The sequence below is a fragment of the Stegastes partitus genome, unplaced genomic scaffold (assembly GCF_000690725.1).
Source record: "Stegastes partitus isolate 25-593 unplaced genomic scaffold, Stegastes_partitus-1.0.2 Scaffold274, whole genome shotgun sequence".
NCBI lineage: Eukaryota > Metazoa > Chordata > Actinopteri > Pomacentridae > Stegastes > Stegastes partitus.
In genome coordinates this window covers 378,663-394,431 of record NW_007578005.1, presented here as the reverse complement: position 1 = coordinate 394,431, position 15,769 = coordinate 378,663, and the positions used below count along the sequence as shown (strand labels likewise).

Sequence of the window (15,769 nt, the reverse complement as noted above, 5' to 3'; positions counted from 1 at the left end):
AAGAAATCACACAAAAACAGAAGCCACAAAAATCTACGTTTGATTAAGTTTTTTTTTTTGTTTTTTTTATTGCTTTCATTTCCAAAGAGCTCTCTGTTATCTGGAAAAAACACAGCAATTCCAAGCCGAACTGAGGTTTTCCGTCTCATATACTTCACTGCAAAACCCTGTCAAATGCATATTTCCATTCATTCAGACCCATAAAAAGGTTCTGTTTACGGGAGGCAGCCTAGTTCAGTGAGGGCAACAACGCTTGGAACTGAAAGTTTCTATTTTGTTTCACACATAATCTTTAAAGCTTTCAATTACACTTACCTTCATAATACAGCGATTATGAACACGTCTCACATTTTCTCATCCAGCTGAATGGGAACTTCAGAGTTAATTAAAAAAAAACAACAAAAAAAAAGCAAAACTCTCTGAGAGTATTCATACAACAAAGATCAGCAAATAGAATATTTTTACTTTACTTGAAATGGCATTAGAGGTGATGGCAGCTACTCCTGGCCACACTGTGATCAATCCTAGGGTTATGTCAATAAAATAATTTCATATTTTCATTTCCTTCTTTTGAACAACAACAACACTTTGTGCTGGGCCAGGTGTGAACAGAGCGTTGATCGTTAAAGGGTGGCCTGTTTGATATGATTTGAAAATTTCACGTTATACAGGAGGACGATCCTGATCCCCGTTGTAACAAAATAGCATTAAAAAGTTGAGGACATTGATATAAACCAGTTTGGCACTGAAGTTGCAGGATATTTTCAAAGCAGCCGTTTTCAGTTAAAATGAACAAGTAGACAAAAATGTTTATGACAATGCAGTGATAGTTTAACCATCTACGAAAGAATGCTGGGTATCTATATCAACATGTTCCTGCTGTAAAAACAACCAATGACAAAATGTAAAACCAGAAAGATAGGAAGTGGTTCAGACCATTAGAAAACAGTATAAAATGACATCCTTAAAAAGAGGTTTCAGAGTTGAGAGTAAAAATGCCAAAAATGCAGTCTCTGATGCAGTCTAAACCAGCGGACATGTCACCATTAAAGCATTAAAAAGCACCAAATGTGCATGGACACATGTACAAATGTCCCAGATATGCGTAGAAAAGAAAAGAGTCCGGAGGGGGACAGGACGGGCGGATGCCACCCGAAGGAGACAGCGTATGGAAACGAGGTTGAGCCGACTCAGTGAGGATGGGGCTCTTTGCTGTTCAGGACACGAGCGCGACTTGAGGGGACTGTAGCGCTCCGGATCACCTCCATCCACCTGTGGGCAGAGAAAAGCTTTTTATATTAATCCTCAAACATCTGCAACAGAACCGCAAAAATGTGAATGCGGACGGTGAAGGCGGCGCACCTCTCGAAAGTGTATTCGCTCTCTGATCGGAAGTAGTAGACGTGGGACTTGAAATGCAGTTTGAAGACGTAGTCCTTGTGGATGTTTTCAGACTCGGAGGGGATGGTGACTGAGTAACCCAGCAGTGGAAGGCTGGCCAGCGGATAATCATCCTGTAGGAAAGAGACGAGAACAGTAAGTCGAAATTTTGTTTAAATAATCCCACAAGTAATATGAGATAACCTATTCAAGTAAATCTGAGAAAATTTGACACAACCCTTATTCCGTTCCATATTAATGCCCATATGTCATGCCTCCTGGAGTTTCGCTTTCTGTTAAACTACGGCCATAAAGGATGGAGGAGTAAAACAGCTTCAAATGAATCATTTCACATAACTAGAGGTTGAAATAAAATGCCTATAAAACCTTCATAAAACTCAGCATTACGTCCATCTGGGCCTAAAAATGTACTATTTAGTTACAACCTAATACTTATTTTACTTTACTGGCACTTATTGGTCTGCATGGACCCTCATTTAGTTGGTCTGTGGCCTGTGAGAGGTGCAATTATGAAGAGAAATTCATGATAATGTTTTCTATTAAATCTGAATAGAAAGTCTGTGGGGATGAGGAATAATGCATTTGATCTGATAGCTGCAATACACTTTTATGAATCAAGTTTTGTTGTTATCGAACTAGTTTATTTTTACAATACTTTTGGTGTGAGTCATGTTCATGACATCACATCTTTATCCAGTTTGTAACCAGCATCACTGAGCGGCTTTTAGTAAAACCTGCTGTCGTCTTCCTTTAATTGAAGTATGCTTTTAAAACATTTAGTTCCAAGCACTTCTCTCTATATTTTTTGAGAGGGATGGTGCAGAGGAGGTCAGGAACTAGAGGCGGGTGTACGTGCCCGCATGGTGTGCACCCAGGCGACTTGGCCATCTGCTCGCCCCACTGGAAGTATGTTTAACTTGCTACATAGCTGTGCACCTCAGTGTAAACTCAGCGGCATAACTTAACACAACTTTTAAACCTACAAACACATTTTTAGCTCCTCATGCATGTTTTATACATTCATATGGCCTTACACGTGGTCCGTGCTGAATTTAAAAGCACGACGACTGCTGGTTCTTGTAGTATAAAAATTGTTTAGTCCAAAGGCAGCCGCTAAACATCCTTCTGACGAGATGAAAAAAACTGCATGGGAAAGTGTGTTCACCTCTAATATTGCACACAGATTTGATATTCTACACTGAGCTGTGATGCTTTAAAGCCCAGAGGAGAGAAAAAAACAAACACTTTGACTGGCGTAGTGCGAGGACGGCGGTATGTTCGCTGGGCAAACAGCAGGACTCGAGAGCGTTTGTTCGTCACCTGGTGAGACTTGTAGAAAAACAGGCTGAAGTTGGTGAAAACCACCCAGAGCTTCTGCCAGCCGTTGCTGTTCTTGAACTTCCTCAGTAAGTTTCCCGATAGCTGATTCTACCGAGAAAAACGAAACAAGACAGCAAGTTAGATTCTGAAGCGATAAAAAGTCACACACATAACAGTGAAAGAGCTCTAGTAAAGTAATCATGAAATTTAACTACTACTATAAATCTACTGTTGCTAAGCACTGTGTCTTTCTCATGTTTTATTCTCTAAAATAATGATTCCCAACCTTATTTATCCAACGTACTCTCACTACTCTTTAGATGAGTCAGAAACAAATCTCTTCATTATCTTCAAAAGTGTTCCATTGAATTATTTTGACCTATTTAAAAGATAGTTTTTACTTTTTCTATCCCATATTAACACTGAAACAGGTTTTACTTTCTGTAATCACTCCTTAAATCAACAGTGGACATTTAGATATATTCCTAACATGTTTCCAGTATAAATGATTTCTGATTCTGTGGATAAATATATTGCAAAGTTAATACGAAGCTAACATGAAGCTTCAGCAGTTAAAAGTTTGTCATATCAAATAAGTATCTACTAAAGTCTTTATTAGAAAAAAATGCTTGTTAAGTTGTAATAGAGGGATTGCAGCACACAGAGGATATATTTCACTGAAGGAAAAACTAACTTTGGACGATACTCACTTGATTTATTTAGCTTTAGTCAGCTCAAGTAGCATCAACTTAACTTTATAAGGTGATTTTGTGCAGAATGAAGACTCTTTTATACAGAAAGTGAAGAAAATATTCACATTTAAGAAGCTGCAATCGCAGAATTTAGTTTTTATTTTTTTAAAAAAGTATCCTGATTCTAAAATCTGTTGGAGGCGACCAAATTGAAGCTAAAAATCTGGGTTTAGTCATAAATGTTCACTGTCTGGATTAAAATTTGAACTTTTTTGAATGGAGTTTGGTTCGATGAAGATTCATTAAATGGCTGAAACTAATAATTATTTTAATTGTTGATTAAAAAAAAATAACATTCTAAAAATGCCAAAAAACAGTGAAAACGTGGCGCTGTAATGTTTCCTCAAATGTCTTATTTGTCCAAATTCCTCACATATGATTCCCTTGTGCCCTTCGACTGGCAGCCTGTCGGTGCCTTTAACAGCTTTTTTCTGGCCACCATGGCTTTAGGTTTAGTGTTATATCGCCTCCTGCTGTTCAACCTTTGATTTATGACAAATTTGAGTGTTTAGGAACCAAATCTTGAGAACACCTCATATATAAGAGTAGATATCGTTTCAATCAAGTTCATATGTAAATGCAGTGTCTCTTTGATTCTGTACTTCCTTGTTAAACCTATTTGAGTGGCTGCAAATTAATCTGACACGTCTGATGATTGATGACTTCCCTGCTTGCTTAGTAATTCCTTGGATGCAGTGTTCAGATGCTGTAACTGTGAAAATGAATACAGTATATTAAAAGGTGCTTCAGGCCCCCAACACCGCTATAAAGCATTCGTGTCTTTATTTTGTCTTAAAGACAAATGTGCGGGTATGTTTTTAATTATTGCTATCTTTTATCTGAACATCAACCCCCCAGACAACTGCATGCACAGCTGGGAATCACTGCTTTAAAAGAATAATTGAGACAACAGCTTGCAAGAGCTTGTGGCCCCACTGCACTATATTGCGTCTAATTATCACAGTGCTTCTACGATATATTTAATTTTGGATCTTCAGTCTCTATAAAGCCAATCAATATGTCAGTGTGAGGCATTGGTGTAACCTTAATTCCGTTTTATTTTGTTCTATTAAATGTGCCTCTTGTGGTGCAGTTGAAGTAAACACATACACAGGGCCTCTCCTGTCTGCCTGGCTCCTTTACCTCTAGACTCCTGCAGGATTCACTAAAGGAGAGGCTCTGAACACGGTACCAGCAGATAACAGACAGAGGCACTGGTCCCTGGCCACTCGGGGGCCCCACCGGGGGGGCCTTATTCTCACTGACTGGACTAGGCTCCTCTACCACGGAGGAATGCACAGACGTATGGGGAAAAGAGAAAGAAAGGAAGAAAGAAAGACAGAGAGAGAAAAAAAACAGACAGGGGGAGGGACAGAAACACAGAGACTGAGTCGGTGAAACACAGGCATGCAGTGACAGGGGTTAACACGCAGGCCGACGGTGTGTCCAGGCTGTGAAGAGGACATTGTTACAGCTACAGAGGAAGAGCAGAACTAGATTCAGGACGCAGCTGGGTCGTAGTGAGGCTACGTCCCGAAAAGCAAAAAAAAAAAAAGATCCGTTCTGTTAATGTGAGATGAGGACGTTTAGCACATCTACGTACTGCTCTCTCTATTTATAGACTTTAAGTGCCAGGAAAGGGAGAAAAAGGACAGAACCACACAGGAAAGCCACAGTTTTAGATTAGGACATCACGCTGGCTGCTGCTGAGCCAAAGGAGGGAAAAGTGGGAACAGTGACCTCGCCGAGGCTCTAAATACAGAGAATGAACAGCTGTAACAATCACTGATGCAAAATTTCCAGGGTTCACTTTCAGTTTTGTTTTGGAAGATAGCTGGATTTTTAAAAAGCAAATCAGTTTAAAGGTGCCCTGTGGGGATTGTATCCACCAGCAGCAGCAAAAAGGAGTCAAGGAGTCATGCTATTCTGCTGATTTACAGTTGGTGGTGCTAACTGAACAACACAGACCGAGAGGATAAAGTGTAAACAATGCATGATTAAAAAATAGATTAAGACGATGAATGTATTACACTTACAACTAGTTGTTTAGGAATCTACTCATCTGCAAATGTACTGCTTTGGTTCACTAACATCATTCTTCTTGTACAGCTTTCTGCAAAAAAGCTCTAAAATCCCTCAGTACACCACCTGCTCATCGCCAAGCGTTTTACAGCATTTAGCATTCAACGAGCCAGGTGTTTCCTTCAGGAGTTACTAGACAAAATCAGAGCTAAATAAGAGTGACTGTTGGATTTAAATCCTCAAGCGGACACAAACATGGATCTGAATTAAGAATAGTTTAGCTCTCTAACTGCTAGATGTGTAAATAAGAAACAGTTTGCCATCCATCCATCCATCCATCCATCCATTATCTATACACTGCTTAATCCTCACTAGGGTCGTGGGGGGCTGGAGCCTATCCCAGCTGACTTAAGGGGACACCCTGGACAGGTCACCAGTCTATCACAGGGCTACACTTACAGACAACAAACCAAGCACACTCACATTCACACCTACGGACAATTTCGAATCACCAATTAACCTCAACATGTTTTTGGACTGTGTGGGAGGAAGCTGGAGAACCTGGAAAGAACCCACGCTGCACGGGGAGAACATGCAAACTCCACGCAGAAAGATCCCGGGATGCGAACCAGCAATCTTCTTGCTGCGAGGAAACGGTGCTAACCACCGATCCACCTTGCAGCCCTGGTTTAAATATCAACTTTTCAAATCTTTTATGCGGAGAGAAATACATTCTGACATATTTGTTAAAGTCTAGGACACATGATGTATTCTTTGAAGGTGTGGACATAACTTTCGTTTGCAAGAAAACCTCACGGGGCACCTTTAAAGAGATTCTCTAGCAAATTTTACGTCACTAAGCATCCAAAAGCTTTGATTTGAAGCCACCTAGATTTTCTATTTTTTTGTTTTTTATTGGGGTTTTATCTGTTTTTGATTTCACAATAAAAGCTGTTTTTGTTTGTTTTTTTCCCAAATCACTCATAAAAGTGTTTTCTAGTAAACTGTTGTGTGAAACAGGTTAGGCGCAGCGCAGCACAGGAGGATACTGTTCCCACTGAGACGTCATCAAAGTGCATTCAGATACGGCACAGACTCAGAAACAGAGAAAGAAAACAGCGAGGCAGGAGGGAGGGGGCAGGTCTGAGGTTTGGCCGATACCTCCACAGCTATGCTAAAGTCCACCATGGACACACTGGTGTTCCTGTGCCAGCACACGTGCACCATGGTGTTACCACGGTGAGGGGCGGGCCTCTCCAGCGAGGTGTGCGGAGCTGTCATGTCGTCCTCGGACTCTGCCTCCACCGAGGAGTCCTCCGGGCATTCTGGGAAAGTCAGGAGGTTGTTACTGCTAGACAACGAGCAGGGTGATGGGTGGAGGGGAAAGAGAGAGGCGCTAAAACACAAACAGTGTCAGATCAGATCAAAAAAAGCATCTGGGATTTCAGTCGGTGTGGATTTTACTCATACGTACTTTCTGACAGTTATGTTTTTTCGCTGCTTCGTTTTCACATCGAACAAAGCGGACTTGTCACGCTCGGCTGTTTGTTTACGTTGTAACTTACTGTTGTCTGTCAGGTTGCTGGTCAGCAGGTCAGATGAAGGCCCGTTGCTGGTTTTGGCCATTTCTATCGCCATCTTTACGTCTTCCATCCACTTCTCCATCTCTGTTAACGAACTAGAGTGAAAAGCACACAAAATGGATAAAACGCTGAGCGAAGCAGACACAAGTCACAGCAGGGTGTCCTGGTGGTCAGAGAGAGAACAAGAATATTACAAGTCTGATCTTGGTTAGTCCAGGTGTCCTGCCAAATTCTCCTTTAACCAAGACACCATCTGCTCATAGATGGAAAATGAACTAGCAAAATGAAGGCAGGGCGTACTAAAGCTCATCAACAAACAAAAAATGGAAATGTATTAAAGTTTATTTGCTAAAATCACATTAATTCTTAGTGATAGAGATACTGTTTGCTTCTCCACTATGCTACGTCTGTTACTGGCAGCATCTTTTTCTGGTTAAATAAAGATAAATTGCCAAAAACTAGCAATTAGCAGTAGTATTTTTTTCCAGCCTCCTCTGCCGTCCTCCTCTCAGGATGCAATCTGAGGGTAAGACTGTAGATTCAGTGGAGTCTAAGAGGGCAGAGAGACCTCACATCAGTGACTCTGCCCATAAAGCTTAATTGCAGTGAGCTCACTGTAACTAAAGGTGACCTAGATGAGCAGATGAATGTTTGGTTTTTCTTCTTCTCTCCTTTACAAGACGATAGCCGGGACGGCTTTGTTTACAGACATTTTAATGAGTTCTTGATTCTTGACAGGGAAACATTACAGCCCAAACCTTTTCCAATAAGGCATGTCTTTTTTTTGTCTTTACTCTGAAATCCTAAAGATGCACACAGCCACTTTGGGTTAACTTTATGCGTCCGTGCTGTGACAGCCGCCGGTCTTACCTTGCTGCCACAACCACCGACTGTCGTTGTCCAACCAGTGTGAAGGCGTGAGGAACACCCCACTCATCCTCGCTCTCTCTGATCTGGAGAAGGAACACAGAGACACAGAAAAGACATTAGAGAGCGGCGGTATCTAGGACAGCAAAGACCAAAATAGACAAGAGAGGGAGAGAAGGAGAGTGAGTGAGGATGAAAAGGAGATGAGGGAGAGAGAGGAGGACATGTGTAGCTGTCCTGAAAGTCTGTGTGATGACGGTGTGTTGAGGTGGGGGGTAGATGTTGAAAGGGCCGCAGTTCAGCCGTTTGAGGCAGCTTATGTCCAGTAATGATAACGTGGCGACAGCTCGGCGTCGATCCGAGAGACGCGGCACTTACTGTCATGTCGTGGAGCGGCAGCTGCCCGTGCACTTTGAACTGATTGGTCGCCGTCATCCCTCGACTCGTGTACAAAATGACGTCGTTAAACTGTCGGCGGAGAAAGACAGAAAAAACACAATGTAAATAAACAATCTTTTAGATAAATGACGGCCAGCCTGCTTGATGTTTATATTACTAAACCAAATATAGGAAATCCAATAAATATAAATCTAACAAGGAACAAACATGTCATAACAGCCGCCTGGACAAATCACGAACTTGAAAATGTTAGCGGAAGAAAAACAGCAAAGAAATGATAAATATTCTAACACACCGTTCTCCAGCATACATACTAGGAGTGGAGCACCTCATTATACGATACTGTTACGATATTCGCACTCACTGTAAGACAATCATCTATGATACATCACAATGTTTGTGTAGCTAAACAAGATACACCCCTAAAAAGGCAAAAAGCAGGAATTGTGTATTTATTCACTGCATTGTGGCATCATTGTGTGTGTACTTTATGATCATTATTCAATTTACTACAGTGTTAATTTAGGTTTTTTTTTTCTAAATTGCTTTCCTCGTCTTATTTACTGCAGGTTAGTTAACTTCTGTTTACATTTATTTGATCAGCAACACCACAAGTAGTCATGAATCAGTCAAATCCTGGGAATCCGATTAAATGGATTTCTTAAAGGATATTTAGCACCAGTGTAGTGATAATGTTCCACAAGAGGGAGTGATACTAAACACTGCCTTGTTTAAAAATTTACTACCCACCACTAATATACACTTTCCTTTTTTAATCTCCATGTTCATATAGTATAGAAGCAACCACCCCACTTGTGTGAGGCTATCAAAGTTTAAAGCAACAAGTGTTACTCTTCTCTTCATCTGCATTTGCACTTCATCTGCCAACACCATCTGAGCCACGCATAGCGGGAACGGATAAAAGGAGGGTTGTTTTTCTGCTGAGATCACTCGGCTAAATAATTAGATTAGTGACATAAACTGAAGAAATCGGGGTGTTACCAGGAAAAACATTCGTTGCTGTAGGCCTTTTCCTGACAGTTTGCTGAGGCAACCTAACCTGATGAACTCCTGAGAAGAGAAAAAGAAACACATATTTCATTAGTCACTGTACTGTATGTGGGGTCGCTTTTTCACGAGTAGAAACATAATGTAGTTGTGGGGAAACCTAAAGAACCAAAACATTTTTCCTGTCGGTTTTAAACTCACCCGACCAGGAGCAACAAGATTGTCAACGCCAATCAAATCCTTCTTCAGCTCCAGCAGCTTCTGGAAGTTCTCCATCTTGACGAGGCTCGCCTGGAGCTGATCCACCACCTCAGACACGTCCGCCAGAGCAGCTACAGGCCAAACACAGGTTGGATGTCATTGAACAAACACTTTTGGATCATTTTTTGCTGCACTAGAAAACTCAAATGTGCTTCTATGAACTCAGGCCAGAGTGTGGCACCTCTGCAGTCCCTGAAGTCCACGTGAGTAGCTGGGTAGTGTTTGCACAGACGCTCCAGGATCTGCTTGTAGTGAATGAGGCGGTGCAGAGGCCGCAGGATGAAGACGTTGAGGGGGATGTAGCAGACCTTCTGCAGCTCAAAGTCCCTGCAGAGACCCTCCAACTTGCGAGACGCTTTGCACGCCTTCTCCAGCTCCAGCAGAACCTCCGACTGCTTGTTCAGGTTTGTTGTCAGGGGCTACAGACGCAGTTGTTTGATGTGAGCAGCGATGCATTAATGCAATTAAAAGATGTACGAAAGTTTTACATTAAGTCACACCTCACCTTCAAACCTTGGAGGTTCTTCAACATGACGTCTCCAATGCGTTGGTAGTCTCCTTTAATGTGCGCATTGGAGCGTCCTTCCCTGAAACAGAAAAACATGATTTAACTGTGAATTGTTGTGGGTTTATTTTTGAGGTCAAGCTTTTGCTGTTTGAGCATCTCAGCTTTGGTCTTTCAAAATCAGTGTTTTATAGTTTTTTATATTTTAGTTTTTTGTACTACTTGTTCTGTATTTTTATTGCATGCATTTTTAACCATTTAGCCTAGTTAGATCAATATATGTTCATGTGTATGTGTAATCGCTGATTGTTTTATGTGTAAAATCCACATGTAACATGCATGTATTGTAGACTCCTTTTGTTTCTTTATCCTGGTAAAGCACTTCTTCTCTTTGAGCTACATAAACACATCTTGTTACTGTCACAATGGACAGTAAATTAATCAACAAAACTATATAAAAGCAATTAAAACTTAGTGGTTATTCAGAGGCCTGCAATGTGGCTTGGTGGTTAGCACCGTCGCCTCGCGTCCCGGTGAGGACACCCGGGATCTTACTGCGTGGAGTTTACATGTTCTCCCTGTGCAGCGTTGGTTCTCTCCAGGTTCTCCAGCTTCCTCCCACACAGTCCAAAAATATGTTGAGGTTAATTGGTGATTCTAAATTATCCGCAGGTGTGAATGTGAGTGTGCTTGGTTGTCTGTCTCTAAGTGTAGCCCTGTGATAGACTGGTGACCTGTCCAGGGTGTCCCCTGCCTTCACCCTAAGTCAGCTGGGATAGACTCCAGCCCCCCCGCGACCCTCGTGAGGATTAAGTGGTGTATAGATAATGGATGGATGGATGAGTTTTACTTCATTCAAGAAAAAAAATCCAATAACGTCAAAGTGGGCTCCTTCAACTTTTAGAGATCCACCAGCAGGTGTCTCCCTTGAGCCCGACATTCCTCATACATGGTACAGACTAATGGGGCTGCCATTACTGGACTTACTCAGAATATTTATTAATTTGGTATAACCTTTTAGCAGGGGCTTGAGGGAAACATAACTCAGCCTGTAAAGCACATCCTACCTCATCTCTGACGGACAGCTTTCTAATTACATCCACAACACCAAAGGCCCACATCTACTATAATGTTTGAATATGCAAAGCCATAAAAGAGACACATGTAATGCCGGATAATTTGCATACACATTTGAATGTGGCTCTTATCAGCAGAGTGAAGCACAATATCACTTTCAGCTTTAATTTGGAGTTCTAACGACTGTGACTGGCCTCCATAGACTTTGAAATAAAAAGAACAGTCTGCAGTTAATGGCCGTAAATTTTAATCTTGACGGGCTTTATGCATCACTGTCTCCATGTCTGCGAGTGTGTGACAGAGAGAGAGATTCAGCGTGTGCTACATAAAGCACAACATCATTAAGGAGATCAGACAGCAGAAAGCCACGGGCAAGAAAAAGGCCGGCTATGGTGCAGCATGAGTGTTGCCATGGAGACGGTAGCTCCGCGGGTCATCTGAAGGGACTGGGTCGACCTCTCGGGCTAAATGCCAATAAATCTCATTAAAAAAATCCAAAAAAAAATCGGGGCAGCAGTTGTGATAAATTGGACCGAAACCAAACCAACAACATCGCTGGGCTCGTTCTGAACCCCCGCAGGGGAATATCTGGTCTTACCACAGAGCCAGCCTCTGCTCCACCTCCCTGAGAAAACCTGTGTGGAACTTGTGCAGAGGCTCGAACGTGGAGAGGATGGTGTTCTTCAAGGAGTCTGGAGTCGCCTCATCTTGTCCTACAGCACTCTGGAAAGACTGAGAATACAGATAGATGCATACAGGTTAGTAAACACACAAGAGAAACCTACTGGTGAACATATTTTACACAGAAGTCTGACACATGGCCATCTTTAAGGCAAAGTTGTAAACTGGAGAGGAAATCCTTCAGTCACACTACAACAATTTGCTTTTAGAACTTTATCTTATCTAAACAGTAGGACAGAGTGCTGTGCAGATTTTAAAGTCCCTTGAGGCAAATTTGTAATTTTGGACTGAATATGAAAAAAAGGACTTGACTCGACTGTAATACCACAGTTATTAAGAGAGATACCACAGGGATCTTCCAGAGTGTTCCCTTGTTTTTAACAGATAAAGCGACATCGCAGGCAGCAGGGAAGTGGACAAATTAGGTATTAAACTGCGATGCAAATGTAGTCTCTTTACTCTGCAGGAGGGATATTTTCGAAGTCTCATTCTTGTTAAGAAGTTAAAAAGTTATCCTTTCTCACAAATGCTGACCTGTTCAAGATCATAGGATCTCTTTAAGTGTCTCTAAATCCCTTAATGGGCCGAGGATGAATAGAAGAATCAATAGTCAGTCATTCTTAACGCTATTGCTTCATTAAGCGAGATTGGATCCAAACGTTGCATGTTTTTGTGTTTGTTTACCACGGTCGGGGGGAAAAAAAGAGCTTTATTTAGCCGACGTGATGGGAAAGGGAAGTGGGTTTTAGGAAAAATGAGTGTTCTTTAGAAGGGCATGGAGAAGAAGCAGCAGCTGTTGTTCAGATGACTTCACCCTCAACAGCAGCAGTAACAGCAGCAGCACCAAGCAGCATGGAAAGAGAGCGAGAGCACACACACACAGCTGAAAAAAGAACAAGGACACAAGCCAACCCAAATATTTATGAGATGTGTGAAAGGCTTCTCTGAAAATTGCAAGACGAGAGAAGCTGGTGCTTTCAAAGCTGCCAATAGAAGGAGCGATGCACTTTCTCCACGTGCCCAATCAGACAACAGCGGTGCTTCAGTACAGCCTCATAAGAACATCCTCCGTGTTTGCAGCCGAAAGGAGCCGCGCCGCACATTTAATATCCTGTTTTCAGCTGCGTTTACTTTGAGATATTATCAGATGAAACGCTGTCCATGTGCTCTCACCCAGCCAATGAAATCTGACTGAAGCAGGGAGTCGCATGCAGAGGGAACATGCGGCTAAACCCATCTATCTCTTTAAAAGACAAACACGGTTTAGTATTCACGGGCTTGAATGAGACAGACAAATGCATTTCAGAGTGTGGGCAATGAATAAAAAATGAAATCGCATCTGCCAAAATATCCCCGTGTCACTGCCCGACTCTGTGTTTTGGCGGGCGCTCTGCAATGGAGCAGCTAACCGGAATAATCAATGTTTTCTCCCCAGAGGACAGGCGCAGCAGAAAACAAACAGTGGAGCGGCGTGTTGGCGAGCGACGTGGCCTGTCCTTACCACAGTCACCACCTCCAGGTCCTTCACATACGTCCTTTCTGTGGTCAGCAGCTCCTTGGCGATGAAGTAGGCTCGATCTGTTGGAAACCTCTGCAAAGGCATCACAGCAGAGAGGAGGTAGTGAACAAAAACAGCTCGATGATGTGACTATGAGCAAGTCCAACAGTGTGTTTGGTGTCTCATCATCTGGGCCTCAACTTATAAGGCTGGTAGTTCAGTGTTGTAGGAGCCTGGTGCAAGAATATTACAGATTAGAATGACTTTCTCTAATTTGACAGTAGCGTGGAGCGTAATGCAAGTATTGAATTGCTTTTAAAATATGACGACAAGTGTATGGAGTCTTGCCAGATGTCCGTGGTGTGTCTGTGTAGGTGTGCTATATGTTTGATGGCACTCCTTCAATATGGTTACGTGAAACTTTTGCAATAGGAAACTTTTAGACAAAAGGCCTTCTGTTTGATTTTGTTGCTTTTTAAGGTTGTTTGGTGCCTCATCATCTGTGCCTCAACTTATAAGGCTGGTAGTTCAGTATTGTAGGAGCCTGGTGCGAGAATATTACAGATTAGAATGACTTTCTCTGATTTGAAACATACTTTGACAGTAGCGTGGAGCACAATGCAAGTATTGAATTGCTTTTAAAATATGACGACAAGTGTCTGGAGTCTTGCCAGATGTCCGAGTCACTGCCTATGTGTGTCTGTGTAGGTTTGCTATATGTTTGATGGTACTCCTTCAATAGTGTTATGTGAAACTTTTGCAATAGGAAACCTTTAGACAAAGGGCCTTCTGTTTGAGTTTGTTGCTTTTTAAGGTTGTTTGGTGCCTCATCATCTGTGCTGCCCGTCTATAACCCATTTCTCCTTACAGGAAAATACTAGACTTCAGTCCCAGTGGGGGATTTATTTAGGTCCAGCGCTATTTTGAGTACATGACAGCGGCTTTGAAGCATAACTTGAGAATAAAAGTCTCAGAAAACAAAGCAACCTATTGAAGCGATTCTTGTTTACAAACCTTCCTCCGAACCTCATCCTCGTCGTCGGTGCGAACGCTGCAGGCGTCGTTGAGCAGCGGGCTGGTGAGGGGCGAAGGCTGCCGGCCGTCGGGACTGTGGCTGCACAGCTCCAGCGTCTTCTGACCGTTGACCATCGCGTGGGAGTGTCCGGGGGAGGCGGACAGGTGAGGGCTGTTGGAAACCACACCTGCACGGATATCGTACGGTGGTCACAACCAGAGAAGAAAAAGTTAGTTTGCAGTTATTCAAATATTCATGAAAACACAACAGCACAACAAATCTGGGGGAAAGATTGCCAGCATTTGCATTCTCCTACTTCAGCTCTCAGATGGGTGGAGTTTGGAACATTGTGACTAATAATAGTAATAATCTGCATTGCACATTCTCTGTTTCCAGCTACTCAAACGTGTCTGCTTTTTCTCTGGATTATTTTACTGTTATAGCTGCAGCAACACATTTGAAACACCTTGAACTGTAGAAAAGTGACATTTTTCACTATCGTCTGACATTTGTAGAGTGAAGATGTAATTGATAAATCATCTAATCAGCATATTAATGATAATGGAAATACAGCTCTGCAGAAAAAGTCCAATTCTAAAGACACTGTAGTGACATTTTGGTACCAATTAAACTTTCCAGCGTTCGATATATAACATCCAACATATCAGAGTTCACCCAATGGGCTGCTTTACAGGCCATACCAAACTCCTTTAGTCATTCACAGAGGCTGTTCGACCCACAATCAGAGCCTTCTTCTGCCGCACAATAAAACATAGTGAGGTGTAGCTTGGGAGGGGGAGATCTGTCTGGAGAAATTGAAAAGTCAGCCATGACTCACTTTACAGCCCAGACAGCTCCGGCAGCCTTTGTACCACGTCAATCAATACGCAAGCTGAGACACATACTGCCGGATGATCAAGTGGAACGGCTTACTTAGTGTCATCTAGTCTGGCAATGTTCACTTAGCTTACTTACTATGTCTTAGCTGCAACTTGCCCACCTCCCTCGGCTGTTTTCTGGTGCGTCGGCACAAACACACCAGCGCAGCTCGCGGTTGCAATTAGCTCAACACACCGGCATCGACATTTAATCGAAACGCTACTGAGGGAAGGACAGACGAACATGCAAGAGTTCTACAAGTGAGTGCGGGTAAGATTTATGTACAGACAGTCACTACACTACACAACACTACAAAGGGAAAATTCTACTATCTACAGTGAGCACCAGACTCCAGTCAACATCACCTGCTCAGGTCTCAAAAAGTAGATTTGGAAAATCTCACTTTATTGCCTTTATTGACTCTAGTGTAACATAAATACATTGTTAAAGATTATAAAGCAGCATAACAAGGCTAAAGCCCAGAGAATGTCTAGAGGGACA

The 15,769-nt window shown here is 42.3% G+C and overlaps 1 protein-coding gene across 2 annotated transcripts in view; it reads right to left on the bottom strand.

Moving 5' to 3' along the window:
- Positions 1 to 34: 34 nt before the first annotated feature.
- Positions 35 to 15,769, bottom strand: part of LOC103357790 (FERM, RhoGEF and pleckstrin domain-containing protein 1) — a 61,651-nt gene continuing 45,916 nt past the window's right edge. For both annotated transcript variants that reach the window (XM_008282495.1, XM_008282494.1), the window contains exons 14-27: positions 14,389 to 14,576; positions 13,378 to 13,467; positions 11,794 to 11,927; positions 10,119 to 10,200; positions 9,795 to 10,032; positions 9,554 to 9,684; positions 9,347 to 9,415; positions 8,324 to 8,413; positions 7,949 to 8,031; positions 7,061 to 7,173; positions 6,657 to 6,820; positions 2,722 to 2,829; positions 1,363 to 1,514; positions 35 to 1,272 (exon numbers count right to left, since the gene is read on the bottom strand). In XM_008282495.1, the coding sequence (XP_008280717.1) occupies positions 1,191 to 1,272; positions 1,363 to 1,514; positions 2,722 to 2,829; positions 6,657 to 6,820; positions 7,061 to 7,173; positions 7,949 to 8,031; positions 8,324 to 8,413; positions 9,347 to 9,415; positions 9,554 to 9,684; positions 9,795 to 10,032; positions 10,119 to 10,200; positions 11,794 to 11,927; positions 13,378 to 13,467; positions 14,389 to 14,576 (1,724 nt within the window). In that variant the 3' untranslated portion in view covers positions 35 to 1,190. The remainder of the gene's footprint in view (positions 1,273 to 1,362; positions 1,515 to 2,721; positions 2,830 to 6,656; positions 6,821 to 7,060; positions 7,174 to 7,948; positions 8,032 to 8,323; positions 8,414 to 9,346; positions 9,416 to 9,553; positions 9,685 to 9,794; positions 10,033 to 10,118; positions 10,201 to 11,793; positions 11,928 to 13,377; positions 13,468 to 14,388; positions 14,577 to 15,769) is intronic.